The following is a 24,583-nucleotide window of genomic DNA, read 5'->3' as shown; positions in this document are numbered from 1 at the left end:
CACTGCATGACTTCACCTTGGAATTGAATTGGAAACCACACCTCATACCACATTGAAGTTTGCACAGTACTTACTTTGCACAGTACTTACTTTTCAGTCGAAGCCATGTCTGAAAACTTATCTTTGCAAAGATATGATGTCATTAAAAGGAATGAAGAGCAATCTAATGTTAAAATTGATGGCCTTGAACTAGTAGATTGCTTAGATCTTATTGATGTTGAGTATATTTGTTTCTCTCAAAAACTTAAAATATCCCGCCCTGCCCCTGTGAGTTCACTGCACCACCCCAAGACACTGCAGTACACAGTCTGGTAACCATGGAGCTCATCGCTTTAACATTGCCTTAATCCTGACCATAATCATATGAAGTTGGCATTGTCTCCATTTTATGATTAAAAGACAGGTAGTCTCCAGTGGTTATGTAGCTTGCCCAGAGTCACGTGATTAGGAAGTGACAGAGTTGAACTTGATATCAGGGTTGTTTGAGACCAAAGCCCATGCTGCTGCTAATTCACTCCCAAGAGAGTTTTCATCTTGGAGACTATGTATGAAAGCTACAGTGTGTTAAGTTTCTCCTATCAGAGAATAATTAGGACTATTTAAGGTTTTTTTTTTACCAATTTAATAAAGGCTAATGATCTTTGAATTTTTGTGTGTAACTTTAATGCAGGGTTTTTCAGCCTCAGCACTATTGACGTCTGGGGCTGGATAATTCTGTTCTGGTGGGTTCTCCTGTACATGTTGTTTAGCAGTGTCCCTGGCCTCTACCCACTAGATGCCAGGAGTACCCCCCAGGTGTGACAACCAAAAATGTCTCCAGACATTGCCAAAGTTCCCTAGTGGCAAAGTTGTCTTGGTTGAGAACTACAGCTTTAATTTGATAATGACCAAGGCTGAGTAATTAAGATTTTCATAACTGTCTTTTCCTTCTGACATGTATAAATTGGTTCTTAATTTTTAAACCATATTATGGTGTTATATTTTCAGGGCTTCTTCTCTCTCTTAAATCCTCTTAGAAATCAATCCTCTAAAGAAGTATTGATCACAGAAAGAACTACTAGGAGCAATACAGAGGTTTAAAATCTATGTTAATCAACTTTCCAGAATTGGGTGAGCATGGTCTGTTGCTTTAGAAAGTTCTTCTATAAGTATCACACAAATTGCTTTCAATCCCCTTCCATTGTTCACTTATGAAATAGAATATAGAAAAAAAAAAAAGATTGTGGGTTTCATTTTGGTGAGTAAGTTATTTTTCCCACCAGCTCTCAGAAACATTCTCAACCAGAATTTTCCTGTTGCTCCCATGGTTCCTTGCCAGTGCTGGGTTTTATAAAAATGGCATATTTTCCCAGAATAGTCAAACTCCTTTGAAAATTGCTTTGAGCCTGTGTCCTTCACAAGTACTTTCTGTTACCTGCAGAATGATGGTAAGGCATCCTTCAAGAACAATTAACGAACCTGCTGTTTTAAGTAGCCCCTGACTTAAGAGCAGCAACTGAATTGTGATGGTGGTGTTAGTCACCAAATTCTATCATTTAAGGGACCTCAAGGTCGTCTTGTCCAGTGCTTCCTGTGTGGTATGCCATCATGCCATGGCATATGGCTGGGCCCCTGTTGGTGGCAGGTGAGCCCCAAGTCACTGACTCCCTCCAACCCTGCTGTGCTTTGTGCTCAGTTTGTAAGAGTAATCGTGATGATGTGCAGATGCTGCTTTTCATGCTAACTTTAGATCCTCATCAGAGTGAGATACGCCTCCCCTCAGCTACATGGTACTGGGGAACTACATGCTTCAAGATTCTGGTGTGTGTTTTTGTTTTCTTTTTGATTTTTTTTTGGAGGGGGGGGTCAAGGAAAAGATCCAGACATGCTTGTTATTACTGTAGTTGATATTTGCAAGAAGACACACAGGCATTTGGCAATTGTTTTCATAGTTGTTTTCTGACTTGTGCCTTGTGGCCCCTGGGGGCAGACTTTGGGCTCCCAGCCTGCCCTTTCTTTCTTTCCTCATGTCTCAGAGGCTCCTAAGAGTATTCTGGCTCATGGTGTGTGGCCACATGTATTTGAATCAGCCAAATGGGGTTATCAAGTTAATAAGGGAGAACTTACTAACATGTTATAATTTAACCTTTTCAGCATTTTTTGCTGAGTGTCCTCGGAGCTGAAAGAACCTAAATTATTAGCAAGATGCTAATTATATGCCAATTGCTAAGTTGTATGCAAGATGGCGTTTGGATGGTTCAGCTCCTTTGAAGCTGAATGATTTGTACCCTTGAGGAAGCTGAGCAAATAATGCCTAGGGTATACAACCAAGCAAATTTTCTTTTCTTTTTTTTTTTTTTTTTAAAGGTTTTTATCAAACTTTTAATTGAAAAAACTTTCAAGCATACACAAACTTATTGTGACTAGATTGATGAATCTCCATGTACCCATCACTTAACTATTGCCAATCTCATTTCATTTGTAGTAAGTCATAATTTCAGTGGCTCTGAAAGTGTAGTCCCCGGAGTAACATCTGGGATGTTAACAATGCAAGTCCTACTATTGAAAGGTCTTACTGAATCAGAAACTCAGGGGGTGGAGCCTCTAAGTCTGTGTTTTAACAGCCAGCTGGGTGATTCTGATGACTTCCAGAGCTTAAGAACCACCATATACAGTATACTATTCCATCCCACCTCCACTGGAATAGTCTAAAGCAAATGTCATCATTTTATTTGTAAATACATTAATATATGAACTATTTTCTTTTGAATATATCACAAATTGGCACGATATTTAGAGAGCAGCCTGACAGTGGGTACCAGTATTTACCAAAAAAGAAATTTTTTTTGGTGGCTTGCCAGTATTGGAATCCAAACCCTTGATCTTTGTGTTATCAGCACATGCTCTAACTAAATAAGGTAACTGGCCAGACCTGGGTACCAGTATTTATATAGGCTTAACCTTTGATTGCTTAATTCTACTCATAATAATCTACTTTAAAGAAATCATTGGACAGGTACTTCATGATGTATATACAAAGATGCTCACTGCAGTGCCTAACATGGAGAAAACATGGAAATACCACATGTGCAACAGTTAGGGGTTGGCTAAATAAGTTTATCTACTCAGTGAAATGCTTTGAAATTATTAAAGAGAATGATGTCCCTGATGTTGTTGTTAAGTAGGAAAAGCAGTTTTCAAAACAGATATTGGGTGGTCCCATGTTCTTTTCTCTGTCCAGGATGTATGTATATGTGCATGATGAGAAACAGAATATGTTTTTGTTGTGTATAAGAACTTAAGCACATAGGAAAAAAGGTGGGAATGTTGTACACCAAGCACTGATAGTTATCTTTGCAAAATGTAATTTTCACCCTCATGTGATTTTTTTTTTTTTTTAAATAATGAACTGTATTTTTATAGTGGGGAGAAACAAGGTTACCTTAGTTTTGAAAAAAGCCACATCCATCGAAATTGCAATCTCTTCTTGACTAATATCTGTTGAAATTATAATCTCTGCTTGCATTTGCAGATGGGCACGTATTGAATTCCAAGAGATATGCTATTATTGGAGCAGATCTCCGAGACCTATCTGAGCTGGAAGAGAAACTAAAGAAATGTAACATGAATACACAGTGAGATTTTTTTTTAACCTCTTACACCTTTATGATTTCATGCTAATTATGGGATAAGGCCAGATGGAAATGTAGCATGATACCCATGTCCCAATTTTTGTTCTGTAAGTTTGAGCATTTCATTGCTACTTAGAATAGTTTTCTGAAATTTTAAGGAGCTCTGTTTCTCAAGTCTGTTTCCACGTCAGAATCACCTGTATTACTTTTTAAAAATGCTAGTGCCTAATATCATTAGCGAAGTTTGAGGGAAGGTAATTGTATGGATAGAAACATAACATATAAAGATAGGATTAACATCCAAAAAATATAAAGAACAACTGTTCTATAGAAAAAAAAATGTTCCATAGAAATATGGGCTAGAGATAAATGACCATGTGGCTCAAAGAAGAAACAATATCACATGAAAAGGGTATTGAACCTCAGTAGTAATCAGATGAAATTCTGTCTTATTCCCACGAAGTTGGCAAGAATGTAAAAGTTGACAATATCAAATGTTGACAAGGACATTGGGGCTAGGGAATGACCATACACCACTGTGGAAGAGAACTTGGCACGACTCTTGTGAAGAATAATCTGAAAGTCTCTAGTAAAATTGTCTGTTTACCGAGCATAGCAGTTCCACTTCCCTCCCAGAAATTCTTGCGTGTATGCACAAGGAGGACTTTTATCACAGCCATTGTTTTTAGTAGCAGAAAATTGGAGACATCTTAAATGTCCATCAGGAGGAGAATGGATGAATAAAATGTAAAATGCATGACCTAGATCAATGTGGAGAAAGCTCGAAAACAATGTTGAGGAAAAAAATCAAGTTGCAGAATAATACCAAATGTGTAAAATCCAACCCCTAGAATATGGTAATTTTATGATTATATACATACATCACAGAAGTGTTTTTAAAATGGACGCTAAGTGTTCACCCCAAATACTTGAGAGTAGACACCTGTGAGGAGAAGAGGAGGGGAGTGAGATGTGTGGTTTTAGCATGATGATGCTGGTCAAGATAAGACTGGAGGTAAGAGGCAGTGGGAGGTATAGACATGTCCACACAGGTGGAGATGACATTTTCAAGAAGATATGAGGTGAGTATCACAAGCTGGACTTCGAGGGGAAGGTTATTTTAAAGAGTAAATTGAAAGCAAAGAATCAATGGCAAAAGATGAAAGAAATTAGCACCCAGGGAGATCCTTGCTAGCACAAGGTCCTAGAGGAGAGCCAGGAAGCTGTGGAGCTTGGACTGAGGTTAACTATCCTTGGAGGGGAGGGAGGACCCCATTCTTCTGAGCAGGGAGGAGAGGGGACAAGGACAGATGCAGGTACAGGTGAGCTCTGGGAGGTGGTGATCTTTCTCACTCTCATTTATATGGATATTGCTGTTGTCTCTACATGTTGAGGTACCTGTTGAACAGCTTAGCCTGAAGCACCAGCCAGGTTGTCATGGTTAGGACTTAGCTACCCACCTGCCCAGTGTTAGCGATGGCTCTAATGGACCCAGTGCTGTCACTCCAGCTTTGTGTGCTGAGTGTTCAAACAGCAAGGTCAGTAAACTGTAAACTGAGATTTATGACTCTTTGGAGATCTCCTTATACAGTTCACAGATTGTCATGTGTGGCATGTTCTTCTTTTAGCAGAGGGAAGTCTTGATATTCAAGGGCGTGGTTTTCTTGGGTGCATATTTTACATCAAGTGGTACTGAGTGAAGGTCCGTAGTAGATTGGTTGAAGCCGATACACACGGGTAAGCTTGGCACTCTCTCAGTATCAGGAGAGTGCGAGTCTTGGAATCTTGTCCTGAGCTTGACTTTGACCTTTCCTACTTACTAGATACTTAATAGGGGCAGTTTTTTTTTTTTTAAGCCTTGGTTTACTCATTTGTGAACTGGGATAAAAACTACCTCATAAGACGGTTTTGAAGATTAACTAAAGGAATGCATGTGAAAACAGTTGAACAGAAATGGGCACATCTGAATCAAACTGCAGCCTCAGTAACCAGCTGTTTTGGTAAATGAAGTGAAAGATCAGGAAGAAATCAATTATACATCGGGCTAGCTCTTAATAGCGAAGTTTGCCTTGCTTTTGGAAATTTACGCAATGGATGGAAAACAGTTAATGTAACAACGATTAGAATTACATGTCTAATTCTTGTAGTTTCACTTGTGTTCTGTATTTTTCTTTTTGGGCTGGCTTTTCTGTGCTTTTCTTTCACTTATGTTTTGAAAAATATTAATCCTATTTTTAATGCTAATGGCTACCCTTTAAAAATATTTTAAGACATTTTAACTTTTCATTTTCAGATAATTTAGATTTACAAAACACAAAATTTTCCAAAAATCTTTCTTCACCTAGCTTCCCACATGTTAATAGCTTACATACTAATGGTTACCTTTTGTATTAACAAGATTCTTGAAACTGTATTTCTGTAGTTATCAACTTATTGGACAAGGTTTTTGAATATTTTTTCTTCACTCATTCACTTTTTCTAACTATTTCTAGTGATATAATCTGGGGGTTAGATTTAGATTATTATTGTTCATTTAAAAAATCTTTTAAATGTTTTTCTTTCTGATTTTTGCTGTGCTTACAACTCAGACTTAGACTTGATTCTGTTTCCTCTGGATTTAGTGGTCTCTGTTTCTTGGTACCATGATTTATGTAGGGCCACATTGAGTTGAAGATGTCTGGTGACCAGTATTTCAGAGAGCATTGGGATATATACAATGGTACTTTAAAAAGTTTGTGGAAAAGTAGAATTAAAAGATAATAGTAATCTTTCCATGAATTTTTTGAAGCATCCTCATATTTTTCAGTAACTTGAGTTATATAACATTTTATTGTTTAGAAAACAAACAAAAAAAAAAAAAAAAAAAAAGAAAAGTGAAATCCAGATGAGCAAAACAGATGGTACTGTCAGGTCAAAGCCAGTATTTACACATGGGCAACTTTTTCTCTCTTAGGGCATAGTAATTGTGAATTTGGGTACTGAGTCCAGCTGCACAGGTTTGAATTCTGACAGGAACATGCAGTAGACCATGACCTTCAACTTACTTCACCTCTCTTTCCCAGTTTCCTCCTTTGAAAAATAAAAATACTAGTAGAACCCAGCAACAAATGTTAGCAGTTGATGATGTTGATAACAATTTTAAAAACTGAGAAATGCTATTTATTTCTATATTTTAGCTGTTGTGCATGGTTCTGATAGTTTCTAGAAGATAAAAATAATTTCTGATCCACTACTGGCCAGCTGCCAAAAAATAAAAATTAAAAATAATTTCTAATCCTAACTCTCAGAGATAACCACCTTAGTAAATTTTCTGTCAAAATTTGTAAATGTATATTTTTCTTTAAAATGTAATAATGCTACTCATACAGTTCTGGAACTTTTAAAATAATCAAATATATCTATATATGTATGTGTATGTATGTGTGTGTATGTACATTTATAGTTACTCATTTGTTTATTCATTTATTCACTCATTCAGCAAATAATTGAGAATCTACAAGGTACAGGTGCCCACTATAGAGCCATGAACAAAACAGCTTACACATTAGTGTCTGAGGAAAAGCGACATTAAACAGCTAATTAATTACATGTGACTGTGTAATTACTCTTGTGGTATCTGCTTTGAAGAAATGTAAGGAACTATATAATAGGCCACTTGAATCTGGGGACCATGGGTGGATTTCATGTTTATAAATACAATTTTGAAACATTCCTAGGAGGTGCTTAGCATTCCAATGGGTGGACATACCATGTTCTTTTCAACCAATTTCTTGTTATTGGCATTTGATTTCATACAATTTATTGGAAGATCTTCTCCTGATAAAAATAGACAAAAATCACACATTTGTTTTGTGGGAGAAATAGCAAGTAGCCATGAGGAACGTCAGTATTTAGGGGGCAGGGGGAGGAAGAGAACTCAGTAAAGGGGTCTGAGAAGTAAATGAACTAGGAAGAAAACCAATACAGCAGAGTTCTAGAGACAGAGAGAGAGTTTCTCCAGGCTTCACCAGGACTGTCAGCACTGACCCCTTTCCAGACTAGTTGGGAGGCAGAAGGTTAAGAAAATTGTACCCTCCCCCTGAATTTTGGAGTAAGGGAAAGGATAGTTCAAGTGGGCCAAAAGGGGAGAGTGCTCCTGAATTGCACTCAGTGGACTTGCATAATTAATGGGCTGCCAGTGTTCCCTTTCAAAAATTAAAACTTTTTGTTGCTTCTTTAGGAGTTTGTTGCTTTTCCTATTTCATAATTTGTTGATTACTTTTAGGCCTGGTAAATCTATGTACCAACCACTAATGTAGTTTCTTGAAGACTATTCTTGTTATTTTTAGTGCTTGATGGTGAAATCTTATATACGAAGAATTAGATTCTATTAAAAGAATATCAGTATTTATACACTGTATCAGTCCACCTTTGATCTGTAACAGGTCACTCCAAATTCAGTGGTTTATTTATTTTTTTATTATTTTTTTTCAAACTCAGTGGTTTAAAACAACTTATAATTTAGTTGGTCAGGATTCTCTGAGTTGGCAGTTTGGGCTGGGCTTAGCTGGGTGGTTATTCTGCTGGGGACCAGGTTTACTTGATGCTCCTGGGGGTTCACTCATGTGTGGACAGCAGGCAGGCCAGCTGGTGCTGACTGCAGTCAGCTGGGATGCCTCATTCTCTTCCATGGCACTTCTTGTCTTATATAGCAGGTTAGCTTGGGTTCATTCACATTGATGGTTTCAGGTTTCCAATTGCAGCAAGAGTGCAGGTGCCAATGTGTGAATGGTCTTCAAGCTCATGTTTGCTGCTGTCCTGCTGGCCAAAGCAAGTTATGTGACTAACCCAGATTCCAGGGGTAGGAAAATAAATCCCACCTCTTGAATGGGAGAATCTGCTGTATTACATTGCTATGATGTGTGTGCACAGGAGAGAAATATTTGTAGCCCTTTTTACAGTTGACCCCACATGTTTGACACATTTTCATAAACCAGACCAGTCATTACTCATCTTTTTACAGTATGAAAGTTTGGGTTGTAATGGTGGTACATGTGTGTTATGCATTGTTCAGTCCTTCTGGGTGTCCTGCCAGTACTGTAGTACAGGTGCAGTTAGAGGGTCCTGACTTGATGAAACATATTTATGTGACTTTTTCTCTTCTCAAGATTGCCAACACTCCTGATAACTGAATGTGTCCTGGTTTACATGACTCCAGAGCAGTCTGCAAGCCTCCTAAAGTGGGCAGCCAACAGTTTTGAGACAGCCATGATCATAAACTATGAACAGGTAAAAGGAGGCACAGAGATGTGGATTCTGTCCAGGACTCCAGCGGCGGCTTTCCCTCTCTTAGCACCCTCGGTATACACTTTCCTTGTTCATTTCCTTCTACCTCCAGCCACTCACACATCTTCTTTATTAATTGATTCCAGCAGTCATAGTACTCCTGATTTCTTGACTTCCTAAACTTTTCAGTTAGAGTTTTTACACCTTCTATTGTAGCCTTTATGAAAGTTTTTCAAGTTCTTATTTTATCAGTGTGTTTACTGTAGAGTCATAGAACATGATGAAGAGGATTTTGGCTACCATCAATGTAGGGGTAGAAAAGTCAAATGCCTTCGGGGATGAGCAGGTAATGCAAATGGGGAAGGTTGGCCAGGTGTAAGAAGTGTGGAACAGTGGGGACTGGAGTGAACTGGAGCACCTGTGTCCCATTTCATGGGCATGGCCACTACTCAGTTCCAGCCAATTGTTACCATGTGGATATGTGAGGCTAGAGTTGCCGGATTTCCCAGTTTTTCAAGAGAAGTTAGAAGTGCAGTGTTTTAATGTAAAATTTCCTAATATCTAAAATCACTGAGTTTGGTCCACTGGCTGTCCATTTGCTTCTTCTGATTCAGTGCAAAAAAGGTTATGCTCTAGAGCTTTGGAGTGATCCAGCTTGGGTCTGAATCCTGGCCCATCTCTTACTTTTGGCTGTGTGACCTCAGATAGCATTGCTTAGCGATTGGGGAGTTCATGCTCCAGAGGTAGACTTTCTAGCTGTGTGACCCAGACAAGTAATATAACCTCTCTGTGCCTGTTCCCTCTTCTGAAAGTAATAATAGTCCCTACTTCATAAGGTTGTTGTGAGGTGTAAATGGGTTAATATATGCAAAAGCACTTACTGCATTGCGGGGCTAATAAGCAGTAGCTGTTATTTGTATCTCTCTGAGCCCCAGTTCTTTGTTTTTAAAGGGATAATTCCTATCTGTCTGGATTATGGGAATTTGAGAGGTTGTTCAGTGGTGTGCATATGATAAGCTCTGAACACATGGTAGCTATCTCTTTTGTCTTATTTCAGTTTTATTGATTTTATTTTCCTTACATCCCATTTTCTTTTTAATTTTATTACAGATAAGAGCAGTAAAGGGACTTGCCCAATGTCACATAATTATGTTGATCTATGGCTAGGACTTGGTCTCTCGACCTCCTTCTCAGTTCCCATCCTGGTCCAGGTTCTTGTGCCATTGGTTTTTGTTTGGTGGATTTTTCTTCCTTCCATGTCTTTAATTGGGTGCATTGCTCAGACTCAGTCTTCCATCCTGGTGAATGGCTGTCATGGAAGCTGGGCTCATCGGTCTTTTCTTTTGATGTGAATAAATCCTATGACCCTGCCTGTGCTTTCAGGACTCCGCACCTGGGGAGAATGAATTGCATGCTCCATGCTTGCACACGTTGTGGATGTGTGCTGCTTCGTGCACTTGCTTTATTACATGCATTCTTTTGTTCAGCACGCAGCTGTTCACCATCGAATGAGAGACGGTGGATTAGTGAATTATGACCAGAGACCCTGTCACTTTGGAGCAAGCGGGAATGTGCCAGTTTTCAGTATATTGTCCACAGCTGTCCCTAAACTTTTTCAACTCCTACCCCACCACCCTTCCCTTGCGAATAATAAACATTTAACTTAATTCAGTAATTTTCTAACAAATACATAATCATTGGCATTCTCACAACATGTATTAATTGCTCATGTGCCTTACAGTTAACTAATTAGTAGTTTAAAATGGCAAAACTACGTGGATGATGATAATTTCAGTAATGATAACAAAGTAATGATAGATTCTTTGATTTTGCTTACACTGTACCAGGCACAGTTCTGTGAGTTTTACATGTATTAATTTAGTTAATTATCACAGCAATCCACAAGTTAGGTACTATTACTGTCCTGACTTTACAGGTGGGGGGACTGAGGCACAGCATTAAACAGCTTGTCCATGGCCTCACAGCTAGTAAGTGCCAAGCCAGGATTCAAATCCAGGCAATAAAATGATGGAGCATGATGCTCCCAGACACCTTCTGTCCTGAATGAGCAGTGTGTTGTCTGAGCATTCCCGCCACATAAGCCTTACTCTGCACTGAAAGAGAATACTGCTGGTGCTGTCTGGCAGTCCTGTCACATGAACTCTGAGAATCATTTACATGTTGTTAAAGTCATAAATTTTGAAACTTTGTGGATGACAAAGTAATTGTGTATATGCTATACTAGTGTAAACTAATATGTTCTCTGGCATTTGTGCGTATATACAGATTAATTATAGTTTTTTAGACTACTTTTCTTGTTCAAAAAGTAATGCCATATAGAGAGTACAAAAAGCAGACAATATAAGTATAGACAAGGAAAAGTAAAGCTCTCTCCTACCCCAGACCTCAGCCCTCTAACCTGCGAAGCAATGCTGCCATATTTCAGATTTTCTTTTATTGATCTGTATTTTCTAAATTTCTAAAATATGCAGATAGTACTTTTGTAATTAGAGAAAGGTTACTTTTTAAAGTCCACTTACAGTTCTGTTTTTTTCCAATTTTCTTTCCACTTCTTAAAATTTGAATTGACAAATTATATATATTTATGGGGTACATCCAGAATATTTTTACTCACATATAAAGAGAGAGTTTTTTCTTAGGGGCAGATGGGAACGTACTATTGATACTGCTCTATACCTTGCTTTTCAAGAGTTTACCTTAGAGGTGATTCATATCTATAGCTATCTTCCTTTCCTGTTTTCATGGCCATACAGTATTTTCAACCCTAAAGGGTATTTATTTCCAGATTCTTCCTACTATACATAGTGCTGTAGTAAACATTCTGGCATATCTGCATACATGTGCAAGTATGATGCAGGATAAATTTGCTGTCAGTGGAACTGTTGTGTCACAGGTTGAGCATTTAAAATGGATGTATCCTGCCCAGTTGCCCTTCAAGGGGCTGCACCAGTTTATGCTCCCACTAGCGCTGTGTGCTAGTGCCCGTTCCTCATTCTTCCACCTGCATGGGAGTGTCATTAAACATCAGCTTCGGCTGGTTAAAAATAGGACATTAATGCTTTGTTTTGCATATTTAAAAAGGATCATTATGGTGATACCCAACCTCCTCTTTCCCTCCTCAGGTGAACATGGATGATCGGTTTGGGCAGATTATGATTGAAAACCTGCGGAGACGACAGTGTGACCTGGCAGGAGTGGAAACCTGCAAGTCACTGGAGTCACAGGTCAGAGAGTAGGGACTGGGATATCCTCTTGGACCCCTAGCCAGCCATGGAGGGACATTCTCCCGTTGCAGATAAGATAATGTGAGAAGCCCTTTTGAGTACCTGCCGACACAGGCAGCTAGGGCCCCATGTGGGCCACTAATTCATGCATGTTGCTAGGAAAATCCAAGCTGTTTTGCCATCTTGGTATGGAAAACACAAATTTGCATTTCCTGCACCTTTTTATTTTAACTTTTTATGATGCAAATTTTCAAACAAACATAAAGGTGGAGGGAATTTAAAATGCACACACATTCCACCAGCTTCAATAGTTACTAACATTTTGTCAAAATCGTTTCATGTGTTTCCCTCCACAATTATTTTGTTGGTGTCATTGGAATATTTTCTGGCAAGTCCCAGACAGTACATGCTTTCACCCCTAAATATTTCAGTGTGAATCTCCTACTGATAAGGACTTTCTTCCCCCATTAGAGTGATAACACCATCAGACCTCAAAAATTGACAGTAATTCCTTCTTAGCATCTAATGCACAGTCCATGTTCAGTTTTCCCAGATTGTTTAAAACTTTTTTATAGTTGATATGTTTGAATCAGGATCCTAACATGGTCCACACATTGTACATGATTGATTAAATATATCTTACTGAGTTTCCCCCATTATAACAATGCGTGCTCAATATAGAAAATTGGCAAGTGAAAAGAAGAGATGGTAGGGACCAGAATGGGCTTTTGAGAAAGGAGTCATCTAAGAGAAATTCTCATGTGCTTAAGAGTGTCTCGGGTGTGTACAACGGTGCCTGGCAGCTGTCTGTTTCTCTTCACCACACATTTTAGAAAGAACGGCTCCTGGCAAGTGGGTGGGAGACGGCATCAGCAGTCAACATGATGGAATTGTACAGCAGATTACCACGAGCAGAAGTGAACAGGTATGCGACTGGCAGGTGGCAGCTCTGTGGTCACTGATTGTGAACCAAAGGCATGATTGTCTGTATTCTTTAATGTGAAAAACCAAAACGAAATCCTGACTAGACTTAGGAAGGTACTTCAAAAAGCTCATGAAAAAATAGGATTAAAAGATAATATGAATTTTTCCATGAACTTTTCAAAGTACCCTCGTATTTTGAAACAAGTGAAACACTGATAGCAGCTGGAGACTAACTCATTAGCTATTAGCTGAGATAGGGCTTATGCCAAAACAGAGTATTTTAGTCAAAATAAACAGTTACACCTGGAAAATTCCCAGAGCAATCTCTGCATCAGAAGTTTTGCATAATCCTTGTTTTGGAGAGGGAGGAAAATGATGTTGCCCAAGGACTTCTAAGGGAAAATAAAAATCCATTGGCAGATTTTTAAATGCACTTTTTCCCTCATTATAAAAGAAATTGTTCTAAAAAAATTTTGAGCAGTATAAGGTGTAGGAAGTATAAGGTAGCTCTCACTCTGTACTCGCTCACCAGAGACAGCAGTTGTTAACAAGTTGGAGCGTGTTCTTTTCCTATGAAAAGGCTATATATGTAAAGAGGAATATTTATTTATGTAAAGATAAATATTTATTCATACATAGATTTCTGTTTTTTGAATTTGTGGATTCATACTAGACATACTGGTCTGTAAACTACCCTCCTTTATTTAAAACTTGATGATCATATTTATCTTTACAATCAAAGTATTGAGGCTACCATATTCTGTTTAAGAGTACATAGTTGTTTATATTCATATGTGGACATAGTACATTGGTAATAATAATTTTAAAGTAATTTAAAAATGTCTATAACTGGGCATTTAGTTTTGGTCACTTGTTTTTTGTTTTATTGAAATGTATTGGTTATACATATTTATGGGGTACAGAGTTGAATATCTATACATTTATACAATGTGTGATGATCAGATCAGAGTAATTAGCATACTCATCATTATAAAACTTAATCATTTCTTTGTGATGAAATTTCTCTGTTAAAAACATTGGAGGGAATATCACTGTGTGTACATCTGTGTAGTGCTAGTGCCTGCTTTAATTGTTTTTATGATTACTTTGTGCTTCATGATCTGTGCTTTCTTCTTGCCTTTGGAGACCTAAGATACAGGTTTTGGTCACTTACAAAGTCATCAGAAGGATTTTTGGCCATGCTGCTTCATAGAACTTATTAACATTTAGAAGTATCCCTGTTTTTTTCCAATTTTGTCTGTCAGTAACTGGCAATGAAAGTCTTGAACGTTTGAGAAAGTGCTGTTTCCATGTGATCAGGGTGATGCTTCCTGGATTCTTCTAGAAGCATCTTTTCCCATGGGCAGGTTTTCAGGTGCTACATGTTGAGACTGTGTACCCTTGACATGTTCTGAATATCCCTGTCCTGGCATCTGCAGTGGATGTTCTAGCAACTCTTCTGTATACCCAGGGGAGGTGTCAACCACAGGAGAGCAACTTGCTTTCAGGCAGTTGTTTGTCTAATGTGGCCATGGCCTTTTGTAGACAGCAGCATGTCCCTAACAGCGATGGGTGATAAGATGGGACAGACTCTGGTCTGTTTGTCCCAGGCTGAACAACCCTCCCCTAGCTCTGTGGGTGCCGTGTGGTTTGTGGCTGCATGTGCTGGATGCCATGGAGTATAAATAGAAAGCTAAGGTGGGCCTTTTCATTTCACAAATGCAGAGTGCCTTCTGTGTGCCAGGCACTTTTCTAAGCACAAGGGATACAGTGATGATCAAAATCGGCCCAAAGATGTGCCCATCTTTGAGAGCCACATTCTAGTGAACAGCTTCATAGTTAGTAGTACGTATCTTCTGCTAGTTGTACTTGGTAATAACCATCCCCAACCCTTCATTATGGTGCTGGTTTTTCTCCAGAACTTGGTATTAGGAAAGCTGTCTTGGATGTCTTTTGGTAAGATTAGTTGGGAAGCAACCAAAGTACTTTATGGATAGTCATTCTCCCTTCAGATGTGGTCCTTAGGCATGCATACCAATACAGGAGCAAATACACAGCTACAGAAGCCTGCACAAACACACGCACGTATGTGTGCACCCATGTGCATACACACACGCAGACACACGTGCACACAAAGCCTGGACAAATGGCAATATGAGATTTTTAGCCACGGCTATTGTGATTAGGGGGAATGTGGGTCATTTTTTATCTTCTTCTGTATACTTTTTGGAAATGCCTGAATTTTCCCCCACAGTGTACATATATTTCCACAGAAACTTTCTTAAAAAGCCATTTTCATATGTTCGTGCGTGTTTCTCTCTGTATGTATGTATTTAAAAGTTTATATTTAAAATGCTTTTTCTGAAAAGTCATACATGGATATAATTTTTTAAACCCCCCCTCATTTAATTATCTGTCTACTACCCTCTCTCTCAAGAAACAACCACCATTTCTAGTTTCTTCTGTATTTCCCAAAAGTAGTCTATGCATATACAAGCATATATGTCCTCCACTTTTTCTTTATATACATAGCGGAATCCTATGCACATTACTTACTAAGCAACTTGCTGTTTGAATTCCAAGATATGTCTTGGAGGTTGTTCCATATTGATACATACAGACCTTATCCCATGCAAAAAAATTTTTTTCATGAAATGTATGACTCCATGTCCCATTTTTTAAAAATAACTGCATAATATCTTATTGTATGAGTTTGCTTTAATTTACTCAACCATCTCTTCTAGTTTAGTTTTTTGCTTGTCACAACATTGGAGCTATGGTGCTACAGTGAATGCTCTTGAACATACATCATATAGGGTAAATTCTTGAAAGCAGAATTGCTGAGTCAAAGGATGTATATTTTAAAGATTGCCCTCCAGAGAGGTGGCACTGTTTTGTAATCCTACCATAATTCAGGGAGCACCTTTTTCCCATGTCCTTGCTAAAATGTATATCAGCATTTTAGATCTTTGTCATCTGAGAGTTGAAAAAGTATCTTGTATTTTCATTTACATTTCTTTTCCTAGAAATGAGACAAAAAACCTCTTGTTTTTCTTTTCTGGAGAACTGGTCTTTTTCCTGTCTTTTAAATGAATTTTAAAGTTTTTCTTCTTGACGTTGAATAGTTTTGTATATAAAACAAGGAAATCAACCCACTGTCATTTATATTGCAAATATATTTTTCTAGTTTTTCTCTTGTCTTTTGATTTTGTTTGTGATATGTTTCTTTTCAATACATATAAATTAAAATGGAACAACACCATACATACTATTTGTAGTCTGCCTCTTTTCACTTAACATATCATAAACATCTTCCATACTGGTAACTATAGATAATCTTCTTCATGTTTAATTGTGTAAATTTCTATTTTTCTATTTTAATTCCCTCCACAGGATAGAGTCACTTGAATTCCTGGATGAGATGGAACTTCTTGAGCAGCTCATGAAGCACTACTGCCTGTGCTGGGCCACTAAAGGAGGAAGGGGCCTGGGTATGGGATTTTGCTTTTGTTGTTTTGACCTGGAAATAGGGATCTTTTCTTCCACAAAAAATGAAAGACATACCTGGATCTTTAGGCGCAGAAAGAACTAAAGGATTATATACGTGTCTGTGAGTGTCTACAGAAAATTCACTGTTACATCTTCTGTAATTATAATGCAGAAACCAGGAGAACTGCTTAAACAAGCCATGTGCCCCAAAAAGTAACCAGTGTTTGTCTCTTTCATCATCCTATAACCAGGCTTCCTAGATGTTAAACACAGATCATTGCATCTCTCTAACAACCCAGGCAGCTGTGGCTTGCATTCCTCCCTCTTCTCTCTATGACTAAGGTGTGCTTCCCTTGGTATGGCAGACGAGGGCCACAGGGAGTGAGCATGGATCCATGTCCCAGTTTCTTGTTACCTCGGTCTTGACCCAGCTCCTTCTTTACAACTGCCCCATGTCGGTCTTGCTCCCCTGTGGTTATTCCTTGGGTGTCTCTGTAGCTCAGAGGAGACCATTTTAGATCGCAGTTCTGGCCTTTGCTGTAGTAGCTGCCCTTCAAGCTTCCTATAGATGTGATCTGAATGACACAGGACCCCAGGCAGGTAGCTGATACAAAACAAAAACTTGACAGACGCCAGGACTGTTTCCTGTATGAAAATTCCAGGTTGACATGAGACTATTCATCAGCCCTTCGGCTTATCATTCCATTCCTTCATAAGTTTACCCAGCTGTGCAGTTCAGCCCACAGAGTCCTTTCAAATTTGTTTTTGATTTAAAATCATTTATTGGTTTGTTTTCATATTGTTATCCTCCCCCAATTATAAAAACAATATAATTTTTAACAGAGAATTTGGAAACATTTAAAAAGTACAGCAAAGAAAAGAAAATTCACCCATATGCCTATCACTCAGAGATAACCTCTAGTAACTTTTTCCTTTCAGTCTTTTTCTAGATATTATTTTGTTTTTATGAGTTGAACTTATATATGTATGTGCCTTTGAACCTGACTTTTAAAATTTAATATTATAACATAAGCATTTCCCCCTTTCTAATAAAAACTCTCAGCATAATGGCTTTATAAAATAACGTATGACTGTGTCTAATTTAGTTATCTTTCCCATAGTTTGGGAAATATAGGTTATTTCTAATACTTTTAGTTAACTCTAGTTCTTACAATGGAATGATCTATTGTACATTTAATGTAAGGGGCTTCTTTTGTCCCCCCTGTCCGTCTGGCTGCTTTAGGATATCAGTGCTTGTATGTGCATGTTGTAGCACCATCTCTGCATTTGCTAAATGTTCAGCATTTAAAGGGTAGATTTTTGGTGTCAATTGCAGAGAGCCCATAAACTGTTATAATGCTTTCTTAATCCCTATGAGACCACCCACAAGCACAGCCTCACCCAACCTCTTGTGTCCTCATGAAACCTCATTTTGCATAGGAGGTGAGCAGAGCTGTGGCAGTCAGATGTGTGCCTAGTACCCCAGAGCCAGTCACCATGGGCCCACAGCAAGGCCACATTCTCCCAGCCCTGTCTGTTTTCTCTGCTGTACACTCCGAGAATGTCTTCACAGCATCTGTGTGTTTCCTCCCTTCAGGTCTGAAGGAGATAAGTTACTAATCTGTGGAAAGCTCATGCTCATGCTGAACCAGAACTGAAGCGGCTAGCCTTCCCAGAGAAGATGTGCTGAGCTTCCTGAGGGATGGGTTGGCCTCATCTACCAGTCTCACTCCACACTCTGAGAAACCGAAGGTTACTAAAGTTGTCATACCAGTTCCTATTGACTTATTGTTGTTGAAATAAATCTGAGTTGCCAATTGCATGTGTGTTGGACCTCTGCCAATTGTCTGCTCATTCTTTGTCCACGGGCTGGGCAGGTGTCACCTTTTGTCAACTAAAGACAAGGATCCTGAATCCTGCTTTGTCCTTAGCTTACTCCTGTGAGTCACTCAGCTCATGACCTTGCATCTGTTTTGGGATTTACTCCCCCAGGTGCTCTTTGTGCTAGCACCTGACGTTGTACTTAGCACCTTGCCCCTCAGCCTCCACCAGGTGCTGGAGCTCCTCTCTGGCCCGTTTCTGCCCTTGCCAGACTAGCCCACTTGATTACCTCCTTCATCTTAGTTATTGTGGCAGGTTGAATGATGGCCCCGTAACATGTCCACATCATGATCCGTGGAACCTGCAATGATGTTAACTTCGGTGGCAAAGGGGGTTTGGCAAATGTGATTAAGTTAAGGATCTTGAAGTGAGAAGATTGTCCTGGATTATCCAGGTGGGCCTGATGTAATCACAAGTGTCCTTATTAGAGGGACAGAGTCAGAGTAGGTGGTATGATATGTTTTGAAGATGGAGGAAGAGGAAAAATGTGAGGAATATAGGCAGCCAGCAGATGCTGAAAAGGGCAAGAAAACAGTTTCTCTCTTCAGATCCTCCAGAAGGAACCAGCCCTGCTGATATCTTGACCTTAGTCTAGTGAAACTGATCTCAGATTTCTGACCTCCAGAATTATAAGAGAATAAATTTGTGTTTTAAGCCACTGTTTGTGGCAATCTGTTACAGCAGCAATAGTAAACTAATACAGTAATGATACAGAACAGTAGGGCACCTGGAGTGATTACCCCACAATTCAGAAACATGAGGACTGTTCATACATGACAACTTTTTGGGTACGGGACTGGGACTGTGAACCTGAACCTGTGTGTGCCCTCCTCTGCTGGAAAGGTAATAGCCTCTTCTCCCATCAGTTGGAATCTTTAGACCAGTGTCCCCTAGAGTGGGGGCCGTATACCACTAGTGGTATGCCTGTTGATGGGAGTTGGTGCACTGATAACAGCATGAAATGAAACTGAATCCCCAGGAGAAAAGATTATTTCCTTTTCTGTTACCTTTCACATCTTCTCAGTTCAAGGAGAAGATTGTAGGGTAGTGATAGTGTGTCTTTAAAACTTCTGTAATATTCACTAATCCAGTGTTTTTGAAACCTTGGGACCAAGACTTCAGTGGGTGATAAATCAATTTAGTGGATCAAGTTCATTATTTAAAAAAGATATAGAATAGAAAAGTATCATAGCACATAACCACCATTCTGTGCTCTGTCTCTATGAATTTGACTACTCTACATACCTCATATATGTGGAGTTGTATAGTATTTCTTTTGATCTAGCTTATTGTACTAATCATGTCTTTGAGGTTCATCCATGTTGTAGCATCTGTCAAAATTTCATTCCTTTTTAAGGCTGAATAATATTACATTGTGTGTATATGCCACATTTTGGTTATCTCTTATTCCATCAGTAGACATTTGGATGTTTCCACCTTTGGGGCATTGTGAATAATGCTATCATGAATATTTGTGTATAAATATCTGTTTGAGTCCCTGCTTTCAATTTTTTTCAGTATATACCCAAAAGTAGAATTGCTGGATCATTTGGTAATTCTATTTCTTTCTTTTCTTTTTTTTTTTTTTTAATAAAGATGACCAGTAAGGGGATCTTTAACCTTGACTTGGTGTTGTCAGCACCACACTCTCCCAAGTGAGCTAACTGGCATCCCTATATAGGGATCCGAACCCGTGGCCTTGGTGTTATCAGCACTGCACTCTCCTGAGTGAGCCATGGGGCCGGCCTGGTAATTCTATTTCTAATTTTTTGAGGAAACTCCATACCGTTTTCCACAGTAGCTGTACCATTTTACATTTCCATCTGTAAACAATTGTTCCAATTTCTCCACATCCTTGTAACACTTGTTCTTTTCTTTCTTTTTTTTTTGATATATGTAATTGTCATCCTAATGAATGTGAAGTGGTACCTCATGGTGGTTTTGATTTGCATTTCCCTAATGATTAGTGATGTTGAGTATCTCTTCATATGCTTGTTGGGCATTTGTACATTTATAATTTTAATTCTTATGTTTAGGTTTTTGATCCATTTTGAGTTCATTTTTGTGTATGGTGTTTGGTAAGGGTCCATCAAATTCTTTTGCATGTGGATATTCAGTTTTCTCAGCATCGTTTGTTCATTTTTTGAGGAGACTGCCCTTTCCCCATGAAATAGTCTTGTACCCTTGTAGAAAATCATATGACCATATATATGTCAGAGTTTATTTCTAGACTCTCTGTTCTATTTCATTGGTCTATTTGTCTGTCTTTATGCCAGTATGACACTATTCTGATTACTATAGCTGTGTAGTAAGGTTTGAAATCAGGAAGTGTGAGTTGTTCTACTTTGTTCTTCTTTTTCAAGATGGTTATGGCTATTCAGGGTTCCTTAAGATTCTGTATGAATGTTAGGGTGGGTCTTTCTCTTTCTGCAAAAAATGACATTAAGAGTTTGCATTGAATCTGGAGATCACTTTGGGCAGTAGTGACATCTTGACAATATTAAGTCTTCTAATCTATGAACATGGGATGTCTTTCTACTTATTAATGTCTTTAATTTATTAATGTTTTGTAGTTTTCAGCATAAAAGTCTTTAGCCTCTTTTTTTTTAAATTGAAACATAATTGGTTATACAGATTTGTGGGGTACAGAGTTGAATATCAATACCTATGTACAATATGTGGTGATCAAATCAGGATAAGTATTCATCATTACATTCATTATTACGAAATGTAAGAATTCTTTGTAACCCTTTACCAATTTGTCTCTAACTCCCCTCCCACTCCCCCTTTCCCACCTCTGGTAACCACAGTTCTGTCCTCTCCCTTTCAAAGTTCAACATATTGTGATTATTGAATGTTTTTAAAAATTTGTTTGTTTATTTTTTTTAGCTCCCACTTATGAATGAGGACATGTGGTATTTCTCTTTCTGTGTCTGGCTTATTTTACTCAACATAATGTTCTCCACGTTCATCCATGTTGCTGTGAATGGCAGAATTTCATTATTTTTTATGGCAGACTAGTATTCCATTGTGTATGTATACTACATTTTTCTTATCCAGTCATCTGTCATTGGACATTTAGATTGGTTCCAGCTCTTGGCTGTTGTAAATAGAGCTGTGATAAACATGCAAGTGCAGGTATCTCTTTGACATGATGATTTCCATTCCTTTGGGTATATACCCAACAGTGGGATTGCTGGATCATATGGTAGTTCTATCAGAAGTTGAGGAATCTCAATACTGATTTTCATAATGGCTGTACTAATTTATAGTCCTACAAGCAGTGTATAAAGGTCCCTCTTTCTCTGCATCCTCACCCACATTTGTTATTCTCTGTATTTTTGATACTAGCCAGTCTAACGGGTGAGATGATATCTCAGTGTTTTTGGTTTTTCTTTTTCCTTTTTGCTGGCTCGCAGGTATGGAAATCTGAACCCGTTACCTTGGCATTATAAGGCTGTGCTCTAACTAACTGAGCTAACTGGCCAGCCCCTCAATGTGGTTTTGATTTTCATTTTCCTGATGCTTAGTGATGTTGAGCATTTTTTTCTTTCATCTGTTGGCCATTTGTATGCCTTTCTTTGAGAAATTCCTATTCAGCTCCTTTGCCCATTTTTTAATCAGGTTTTTTTTTTTATTGTTAAGTTGAGTTCCTTGTATATTTTCAATGTTAATCCCTTGTTGGATGCATATTTTGCAGATATTTTCTCCTATAGGTGTGGAATATACTATAAACCATAAGTACTTCACAGGGCCTGGTTTTCCAAAGCCTTGCGGTTTCAAATATTGACCTTGCAAGGACAGGAAATTTTCCTTAGGCTATAAGTCTCTGTTGCAAGATAAGAATTGTGGCACAGCAGGTTGCTGGCTCAAAAACAAAGTAGTTACTGATTGTTAATATAAAAATACTACGAAATTGGTGTAAGAAGGAATGTTTGCTAAAATCAAGCTTGTGTTAATAAAACCACTTAATTGCCTTACTGGAATGTCATCTGGCTTGTTTCACTGAAAGTTACCAGCCTATATTGTTAAACTATAACCCCACCTTTGTTCTCTTCCTGTAACTTCCTGGTCTGGAAAATAAATGCAGGAAGAGAACCCCAATTTGGCGTTAATTTTCCAAGGCAGGGATCCCTCTCGCTTAAGGGTTCTGGTGGGAAATTAACCACTTTGGGGCTTCTCACTGCTCAAAAGAGATGGGCTTTAAGTAATCCTTTGCATCTCCATCACCCAGGGGAAGTGGGGTGACAAATCTGTGGGGGGCGAAGCAACGCAAAGCAACATATAGGTTGTCTTTTAGCTCTGTTAATTGTTTCCTTTGCTGTGCAAAAGGTTTTCAGTTTGATATAATCCCATTTGTTCATTTTTCCTTTTGTTGCCTGTGCTTTTCGGGTCTTATTCATAAGGTCTTTGCCCAGTCCTACATCCTGAAGTGTTTCCCCTATGTTTTCTTTTAGGAGTTTCTTAGATTTCTCCTGGAATTTTTGTATTGATCTTCAATGTTCTGGTCTTTCCATTTTTTCCCCTGTACAAGAGAGGTTCTCTAGTGTTTCCAGCATCACATCTCTGTGGAGATTCTTCTGGGAGAAATACAGCAAAGCCCACTCCTCCTAAATGAAGTTTACAGCCACATCCTCAAAGGCAATTGAGTCATTTCCTGGCTTCCACGTGTCCTGGAATCTTCCCGATGCTGCCTGGCAGGTGAAGTTACCTAAGGCATCTAGGTATAGTGAGACAGGATCCAGAGCAGTGCCAGTGAGACAAAGACTCTATTGTGTTGTCTCCATGGCTAAGTTTATTCCTAAGTATTTATTCTTTTTTGATGCTATTGTGAATGGAATTATTTTCTTAATTTCCTTCTAGGATTTTTCATTTTTAGTATATTGAAATACAACTGTTTTGTGTGTTGATTTTGTATCCTTCACCTTTGCTGAATTCATTTATTAATTATTAGGCTTTTTTGGTGGAATATTTAGGGTTTCCTACAATAAGATTGTGTCTGTTAGAACAGAGATTATTTTACTTCTGTTATTTTAATATGGATATTTTTTCTTTCCTTTTCTTGCCTCATTGTTCTGTCTAGAACTTCCAGTACTATGTTGAATAGGAGTGTTTAATTTCCATGTATTTGTGAGTTTTCCAGTTTTCATTTTGCTTTGATTTCTATTTTAATTCCACTGTGATAGGAAAAGATACTTTTATGATTCTGATCTTTTAAAATTCATTAAAACTAGTTTTGTGGCCTAACAGATGATCTATCATGGAGAATGTCCCATATGCATTTGAGAAAAATGTATATTCTGATGCTATTGGGTGGAATGTTCTGTGTATGTCTGCTAGGTCCAATCTGTAATATACTGCAGTGTTGTTCAAGTTCACTATTTCCTTATTCATCACCTGTCTGGTTGTTCTCATCATAGGCTTTTGACTCCAAAGCTTATCTCAAATCTTGATGTCTCACAGACTGCTTTGCCAGGTGCTCATTTTACATCTTCTCTTAGGTGATTCACTAGGTCCTCAAACTCAGCATTTCTAAAACCAAGTACATCTTTTCCCCCTCCTAAATGGCTCTTCTTTATAAGCTCTGCATTCTTTTCCTAAGGGACCTCCCCTCCACTCAGAATCCTCAGTCATTGACTCCCTGCCTGTCCTTGTCAACCATGTAGCCATGTTTTGTTGATTTTTCTTAAATCAGCATGTTTACCATGTCCATCTCTTCTGTCCTGCTGCCACCCTGATTCAGTCTTCTACTGTCTCACATCTAGACTTTTTGGCCTTCATTCTCAACCTCTTGCATTCATGTGTACTACCACAAACCTGTGCTCCCCAGCCTTGAGCACAGCATTCCCATGATCTAAGGCTGTCAGGGCCCCCTTTTGTTTAACAACTTAACACCAAGCTCTTAGCAAGGCAAGGTAGATGCCCCATGATTAGGCCTCACCCACTTTAGTCTTATTCTCCAGCCATCAAACCACATGCTGCCAGGCCTTAAGCAATGCTGGTCTCCCTTCCGGGATTGTGCTTTCCCCAGATTTCATCCATGCAACCCTGCCCACCTTCAGATTCCATCCTCAATGCAGACTACCTTGTCCCTTTCTTCCTTTCATCATTCTTTTATTATTTTACTGAATAAAAGATACGCACCTACTTTGTAAGCAACACAAAAAT

General features: G+C 38.6%; 1 protein-coding gene across 1 annotated transcript in view; it reads left to right on the top strand.

Annotated features, from left to right (window-relative positions):
* Positions 1 to 18,356, top strand: part of LCMT1 (leucine carboxyl methyltransferase 1) — a 51,074-nt gene extending 32,718 nt beyond the window's left edge. Inside the window, exons 6-11 of the mRNA XM_063100327.1 lie at positions 3,512 to 3,614; positions 8,759 to 8,879; positions 12,020 to 12,121; positions 12,955 to 13,046; positions 16,439 to 16,536; positions 18,132 to 18,356. Coding sequence (XP_062956397.1) covers positions 3,512 to 3,614; positions 8,759 to 8,879; positions 12,020 to 12,121; positions 12,955 to 13,046; positions 16,439 to 16,536; positions 18,132 to 18,154 — 539 coding nt within the window. The 3' untranslated portion in view covers positions 18,155 to 18,356. The remainder of the gene's footprint in view (positions 1 to 3,511; positions 3,615 to 8,758; positions 8,880 to 12,019; positions 12,122 to 12,954; positions 13,047 to 16,438; positions 16,537 to 18,131) is intronic.
* Positions 18,357 to 24,583: the final 6,227 nt, after the last annotated feature.

Source organism: Cynocephalus volans, chromosome 6, assembly GCF_027409185.1.
Source record: "Cynocephalus volans isolate mCynVol1 chromosome 6, mCynVol1.pri, whole genome shotgun sequence".
Taxonomy (NCBI): domain Eukaryota; kingdom Metazoa; phylum Chordata; class Mammalia; order Dermoptera; family Cynocephalidae; genus Cynocephalus; species Cynocephalus volans.
The sequence above is the reverse complement of the archived record's forward strand: the minus strand, read 5'-3'. Positions and strand labels throughout refer to the sequence as shown.